This window comes from Colossoma macropomum, unplaced genomic scaffold (genome assembly GCF_904425465.1).
Source record: "Colossoma macropomum unplaced genomic scaffold, Colossoma_macropomum, whole genome shotgun sequence".
In the NCBI taxonomy this organism is placed as follows: domain Eukaryota; kingdom Metazoa; phylum Chordata; class Actinopteri; order Characiformes; family Serrasalmidae; genus Colossoma; species Colossoma macropomum.
The window spans coordinates 20089061-20096811 of NW_023494798.1; the positions used below are offsets into that span (position 1 = coordinate 20089061).

The window sequence follows — 7751 nt, forward strand, 5'->3', positions numbered from 1 at the left end:
GAAACGTGCAGCCACAGTGGCCATTTGCAGATATGATTGGACCCGGCTTGTTCTAACAAGTGTCAGTTGTCTGAAAGGCTGCTTTTGTCAGTTTTGATATCCTTTCAGGAAGTGTGTTGTCAATTGACACCTTTATAGCTCTTTATAAATGTCTATATAGGTTTATGTCAGTTGTCATGAAAGGCTCATATGGGTGTCATGTAGCCTCAAGAACATGGCCTACAGTGAAGTGTTACCACATTTTCAAGCTCCCATATTATTTGTTGGTACAACATTCATAGTTTGCCTAAAGGAGACCATAATGCTCAAAACATTGAAAGATTATTAAGAAAATTAATAATATGGGGGCTTAAAATCGTATTCATTACGGTAACACTGTTATAACAATGCCATTAACATGTCATAGCAGATGTCATTGAATCACATACAAAAGTTTGGGCACCCCGATCACATTACATGTTTTGTAGTGTGGGGGTGTGCACAGAAGACGCCTGGACAACTTGAAGTTCATGCCCATGACAAAGCTTTATTTAGAAGTGACACTGCAACAAGAGTAAAAGAGAGAAAAATTGCTCTCATTTCCAAAGGGAGGATGTATGCTCTTTAAGCCATCAGGCACACTGTCCAATGTCACAGAATCTCACTGAGAATATGAATCGGGACTCAAACTTGAATAAAAGTAGCTCACGCTCTCAAACAACACCAAACAGAACTGCTCAAAAGTTCACTCACTCCTTCCACATTAACATCACAACCTCGAAGATGCAACCAAAAACCTTTAATCACTATTTGAGAACTAAATACAGACAGCATCATGGTAGCCAAAGCTCAATCCGATGCCACAAGAGAACAAACTTCTGCACATTTAAATGCACAATTTCAATTTCATATTTACTGAATTTAACATGTTGGAGGAAAATCTAACAGAAAATGTGGCCTGTGCAAAGGCACATTTTATATATATATATATATATATATATATTCTTCCCTATATGCTAAACTCAGCAAATAAATAGAAATGGTGCAGTTAAATTGGGCAGTAAATAACACATTTCAGTTTCTTGTAGAGGGTGTATTAACTTACTTTCACTTTAAAAAATCAACAAAACATGATTTAACCAGGGGTGTTCAAACTTTTGCATATGGCTGTCATAGGTTATCGTGAAAATTTTTGGCATTAAGTGTCATGACATAACTATCACTATTTGTCATGACAAGATGCCATAGTTTTTGATGGCTCATTTTTACTAAGTGTACTTTAGTTAGCTGTCATTACATCAAACATTATGATGTCTATCATAACATTTAATTATAATGGTAACATGACAGTGTAATATTACTGGACATAATCTGTCATGACAACTCATAACAGCATATGATTTCTGCCTTGACATTTTTATGGGATGGTTATGTCAGTGGCATGTAGCAGGGTTCAAGTAAAGTGTTATTACCTTAAATATTTATATTAGATTAGATTAGATTAGATTATAGTATATTGTAGTAAATAATATTTATTTTCTAACACAGTGATCATTTGAAAGAACTCCATTGATCAGACTTGGTTTACATTATTGTAGCAACAGCTGTATGTTGGATCAGAGCTGGGTGTGGCTCAGGTTCGTGTGCATCAGTGTGGTCTGTACGGCTCAGCCTGTGCTGACTGCTGTCTGGCCAGAGACCCCTACTGCGCCTGGGATGGACACACCTGCTCTAGATACTACCCTGCTGGCATTTACACAAAGAGGTATACACACACATTCACACACATACAGGCGCACAGACAAACACATTCTGATCACATACTTATGAATGCAGACATGGAAATGTTCCTGCTCCAAATGCTACACTGCTGTGCTTCATAGAAAAAAAGGCGCACAGGATTTCAATTACAGCCAATAGACAGGCTAAGATGGAAACGTGCTCGTGATGAGAGAGCGTGAAGTCTCACCTCACCTCCTGCCATCTCATCCTCACTGCGCTGTCTCCCACTCGTCACCTTCTGCATCACTGTGTGCTTGTTTGCTGGCACAGTTGTCTTACGAAGGTTCTAGCCTTCCATCTGATCAGTCACTGATGTGTCAGTTTATTGAGTTTGTGCTACTCAGAGAGGCTCTCTGATGTCTCACTCTAGTGCACTGTTTGTGTATGTGTTTGTGTTGGTCTTGCCCTGCTCATCAGAGTGAAAGGTTACTGCGGGTGTTTCCCTAATCAAACTCAAAGCACTGTCAGTTCTCCCTGCATGGCTATCAGCTTGAACCCGTTAGCGCTTTATGCTAACACCTCCCACTCATACTAATGCCCGTCACACTCTCTTTCTGTATGTACAGCCAGACGGAGAAATCGCAAATAATCAGCGCCAAGTACCAGTCAGAGCAATCACGCTCGGGATAATGACAAAATAGATTAGCTGCTCTCAAATGATTTCTCTCTGAGATGAAACAGCAGTGGGGGAGTGACGCTGTATCTCTCTGACTTGCACTCTCTCTATCTCTCTTTCTCTCTCTATCTGCCTCTGCCTCTCTTTCTTCCTGTCTCACTCCCTCTCTGTCTTCTGTCTTAGGCTCTTTCTCTTTTTGCCTATCTCTCTTTCTTTCCCTCCCTCTCTCTCTCTCTCTCTCTCCCTCTCTCTCTCTCTCTCTAGCTCTGCCTATCTGCTTTTCTTTCCGTCTCTCTCTTTCTCTATCTACCTATCTCTCTCCTTTTCTTTGTCTGTTCTTATTTCTCCCCCTCTCTGTTTCTCTCTCTTGCTCTCGTCCCTATTTTCACTCCATTTGTACATTTTTTTTTCTCCTTCACTCCAACTCTCCCCCCTCCATTCGTTCAGCTTTCTTTCTTCTCTCTCTTCCTCTCTGCGATGTTTGCTGCTTTCACATTGCAGTCAATAACAGGGTGTTATGAAATGTGTCAGACAGAAAGGTTGGGTTCTGTTACGCTGAGGGAGTTCTTACCACTTCTCTTCACTTTTTCTCTTCTCTTCTCTCTCTCTCTCTCTCTCTCTCCAGGCGCTTCAGAAGGCAGGATGTCCGTCATGGCAATGCTGTTCAGCAGTGTAACGGTCTCCAGCTGAATGGTTCGTGCTAGAAGTTTCTCAATTGATCAGCGAGGCAGTTGGAGTTAGAGTTGAGGCCAGATCTGCCCCCAGACTCTATTAATACAAGTCATAAAATGACTAATAATATGTGTGGGGGAGAGATTCTGCCAGACATTTATTTCATTGCTCAGTTCACAGAATTTCCCTTACACAGCAGTACAAACTTTTTTGCTGTTCTCTGATTTGAGATGCTGTGTTGAGTGAGTTTCTAAAATCTATCATTCAGTATTGTGTGTGTGTGTGTTCATATGTATGTGTGTGTGTTTCAGACGCTCAGAGTGTGTTAGAGAAGTTGGTGTACGGTGTGGAGAAAAATAGCACTCTGTTAGAGTGTAGACCCCGATCCCTGCAGGCTTTACTCACTTGGTACGTGTTGAAAGGACTGGACATGGAGGAGGTATGTAATCATTTACTCCCATATTCATAGAAACATTTCTTTACAACAGAATTATGTTATTTAAGGACAAGCTGAGCATCTTGCACATTATCTAAACAAAGATGGGTGAAGGGACTTAGACTTAGCAGGTTTGGTTAGATTAAAACAACCCCTGGTGCGAGTGCTCTGTTAGTGCGGTTCGCTAGAGCGAGTTAGAACACTGCAATTTGAACTCTGGTGTGCACCAAATAAGTGAAACAAGACCTTCTAAGCAAGTCGGACTCAGTTCACTTGAAAACGAACTCTAGTGCCATTCATTTGAAATATGAACACAATACAGACCAAAGACATCTAAACAGACCAAAACCAGAATGAGCTGTTGTCTCCTCTCTACATAACATCTTTGGTTTGTTGAAAAGACATGTGCATGTTATTTTGACACGCGAATGTATTTTATCATCTCATCATGAACTCTGAATCGGTAATTACAGAGTGAATAGTTTGGATTTTAAAATGAGGCTGAGGCCTGTTTGAAGTCATTATAAAATACTCAATGTACACATTTGACTGTACACATAAATTATACTATGTTTTAATGCACCAGGGTTTCTCCATGTTGTAAAAGGGACAGAGATTTAACCCTGCTTTGCATTGGTAACACAGGGAGTATTGTGGCTTATTGCTCTAAAATCACAAGACATAAATAATACCAGCAGGCCCAGACAGAACAGATAACAGCATGATTCAGAAAGTTCGGTGGTCATTGTCACAGTAATTGTACATCATAAAATCTACCAGTCAGTTGTGGCCTTTTACTTGTTTCGCTTGCGTGTTTATTATTTGGTTCTATGTCAAATATGTTAGTGTGAATGCTAAGCACATCTGAACCAAAGCAGAAGTTAATACATTGTTGCATTTTAGTTCTAATATTATTTGTAGTTATCATCCTGTACCTGTTTTTTCTAATCAGTCCTTCATTAAATGAAATCAGGTGTACTGCTGATGGAATTTAAAAGATCTATAAGATGGCTGGAGATGTCCAAGAGAAGTCTGGAACCAAACTTTTTTCTTCAAACTAGCTCCCGTGATATCGCGATATATATAAGAAATCCTTGTTACTTTTACTGTGTTTGTGTTTGTTTGCATCTATTCTAATGAAGTAGGATGTTTTTACAAGCAAAAACAGACCTATTGCCAAGATAAATGGTTTTAAATAATGTGCTTAGGTGCCTAAGACCTTTGCACAGTACTGTATATATAAATTATTTCTGAGTAATATTGAGAACTGTAATCTGTCATTTTCATTTCAGAAGTAAAAGAATGACTAGCACTTATTCAGATTATAGAAGAGCTGTTTTAGAGCTTCATTTTCACAATGGTTGCACACAAACTATGGGGAGACTGGCTAATCCTACCCATAGTGAAAAACAATAAATATGGAAAATTACTGATGACACATATTATTTTGTGCTACTTGCATTTCTAAGACATCTCTGAAGTATTAATATTTATTGCTAGTTTATTAGGTACACCTGCCTTGTTCCTTCACTTGCTGGTCATTTTAGGCGCACTTAACATGTAGGTGCACTTGTGGATTTAGAGTTAATAACTGTAGTCCATCAGTTACTGCAGTAGTTTATTTGCTCCCCTGAACGTCCATTATTGGAAAGGGACCATCACAGAATCACAGCTGAGCAGGTAGTGGCATGTTTGTGGGTGTTGTGCAGATATGAGTCTATCAAGAGCAGCAATGTTGCCAGGGTTTTTACACACTTCAGTGTGGCTGCTGGGACAGGAATAGTCTGTGAACAAAAATATCCAGCCAGCAGTGGTACTAGGGTCAGAAAGTGACCAATGAAAGGAGATAGAGCATGACTAACACAAATTGTGCATGGAAAAAGATGAGCCAGTGCAGAAGTCTTCAAATCCTGACCCTTAAAACCAGTTTCCGGTCCTGGAATTTGCAATCACTGGCAGGTAAAAGCATCTTAGTGTTAAGATCATCTTAACTGGTAAAGAGAGTGTTCAGTGTGATGCTTGCTCTAGCATTTAAGAATAATTTTTTTCCTAAGATGCTTTCAGGCAACCAAGCCCAGTTAACTATGAGTGATTGCAAAATCCAGGACTGTAACTGCATTCAGATCCAGATTTGAAGACCACTGATAGAGTCTCTCTTTGAACACCTACAAGGTGGACCTACAAAGTGGGCCTGTTCTGGTAATACTGCTACATTTAGTGATGCATTATGATAACTGATGTAGCATTGTTTTATATTTGATAATGCTATTAATTTCTTTCTCCATCTTCAGATAAAAGGTGACGAGCATATTATTCAGACACCTCACGGCCTGTTGTTTCTGACGACGAAGAAGTCTGATGCGGGTGTATACGTGTGCCAGTCCGAAGAGCATGGCTTTGTTCAGACCATAGTAAGGGTCACTCTGGAGGTACTGGAGGAGGAACGGGTCGAGAGCCTGTTCCATCGAGGAGAATATGAAGAGAAGGAGGTCCAGTTCAGATCTCCCCCCTGCCCCTTCCCTAGCCTGCCTTCAGCTCCTTCTGCCACCAAGCTCTGGTACAAAGACTTTATGCAGCTGATTGGCTACAGTAACTTCCAGCGAGTGGAGCAGTACTGTGAGAGAGTGTGGTGCGCCTCTGACAGGAAGAGGAAGAAGCTTAAAGGCCTACCGCCCAAGTGGCGCTACTCTCAAGGGGCCGAGCGCCACGGGAAAGCTCGGGCGCCCAGACACACACGGGACAACTGAGGGTCGTGTGGGAACACATTAATACCCTGAACTGATTCTACAGACCACAGGGTTGCACACATGCTTACAGCTAATCTTCAGAGTTATTTTGCCCATTGTGTTACAATATGAACTACGAAATGTAAATGAAAGTAAATGAGGTATGTTTGAGTTTTAGTGATACCATGTAAGGAAGCTTTTCCAGACACAAATGAATCCACTCTTAACACTAAACAGCCATTTGGATTGATGCCATAGAAAAAAACATTTTTGGTTCCCTAAAGAACCTGGTTTAAATAGTGGGAAATGTGAGTGTGAAGAACAGTTTAAACAGTTTAAAGGACTCCACATAATGTAAAGGTTCTACACCAATTATTGTTTTTAGGAATCATTTAGGAAGCTTTAAGAGTGAAGAGTGTACCCTTAGGCTAAACCGCATTGTCAGTGAGAATTCCTTCATGAAAAGCCTTTTTTAGTCTAGGACCTTGACTGTGTCTGAAAATCTTGTCCGTGGTGTTTGGTTTGGAGTGTGCTAGACTGTAGAAGGTGGATAAGAATTGATGTTAATGTATATTTCTGTGTTTGGTGGTAAAGCTAGTTTTGAAGTGTGGAACATTACAGTTACGCTGAGGTTGCTTATACAGTGACATATAGCATTTTCCAGTGGATGGGGCCGGTGGCATTTTAAAAAGATATTCTAAAAATGAAACAAAATGACCACACTGATTCATTTCACACAGTGACAAACATGGACATGCAGTGCTTCCGTTTGCAACGACGTGAGCTGTCGTGAGAAGCTGCAGAATAACTTTTCTTTGCTTGACAGCCTGAATTCAGGATTTCAGAACAATCCCTTTCTCCAGACTAGGATGACTCATCACTTCAAAAAAGAGCAAGCACTCTTCATCCTCAAAATCCCTGCTCACAAAGAGAGGCACAGCTCTGCGCACATTCTTTAAGTATTTATCATTTCTATTTTATATTAAATTATTGTAGTTGGTGTTTGGTAGTGGTTTAGGTGACTTTCTATTTTGAACTGGAAATATGTTGCTGTTTTTGTGTTTAGTATTTACTAGGCTTTCAGATCACTGAGTATAAGGATCATCATCACAGGCCCATGCTTTCAGCATTAAGAATAAATCAACACAGACTGTCAAATCTTGGACTTAATATCTGCAAACATTAATCAGTTCCCCAATGAACCACTGAACTAACATCATCATCATGAATCATATTATGACCTCCATACTAACGTAAATGTAGTGTATTCTGTTAGTTGGAGATTGATACCAATGTAGAAATCTGTTTTTATGTAGTCCAATAAATGCCATAAATACTCGTGTAGAGTTTTTCTTTTTTTTTCCCATGTATGGCATATTTTCTGATATGCAATCAGTAAAACATTCAGTGAAGCTGATATGAATGCCTCAGAGAATGGCTGGAATCTGGGTTTGGTAAGCTACAACTGCACTGTGAAACTCTCTTTTAATGAAAACATGAATTTGCACTGCAGTTTTGCAATCTCTCCATCCAATAAGCA

At 39.9% G+C, this 7751-nt stretch overlaps 1 protein-coding gene across 2 annotated transcripts in view; it reads left to right on the forward strand.

The window, feature by feature from the left end:
- sema3e (sema domain, immunoglobulin domain (Ig), short basic domain, secreted, (semaphorin) 3E) overlaps positions 1–7550 on the forward strand; it is a 51017-nt gene extending 43467 nt beyond the window's left edge. For both annotated transcript variants that reach the window (XM_036584680.1, XM_036584681.1), the window contains exons 14-17: positions 1578–1744; positions 3003–3070; positions 3361–3488; positions 5777–7550. In XM_036584680.1, the coding sequence (XP_036440573.1) occupies positions 1578–1744; positions 3003–3070; positions 3361–3488; positions 5777–6232 (819 nt within the window). In that variant the 3' untranslated portion in view covers positions 6233–7550. The remainder of the gene's footprint in view (positions 1–1577; positions 1745–3002; positions 3071–3360; positions 3489–5776) is intronic.
- Positions 7551–7751: the final 201 nt, after the last annotated feature.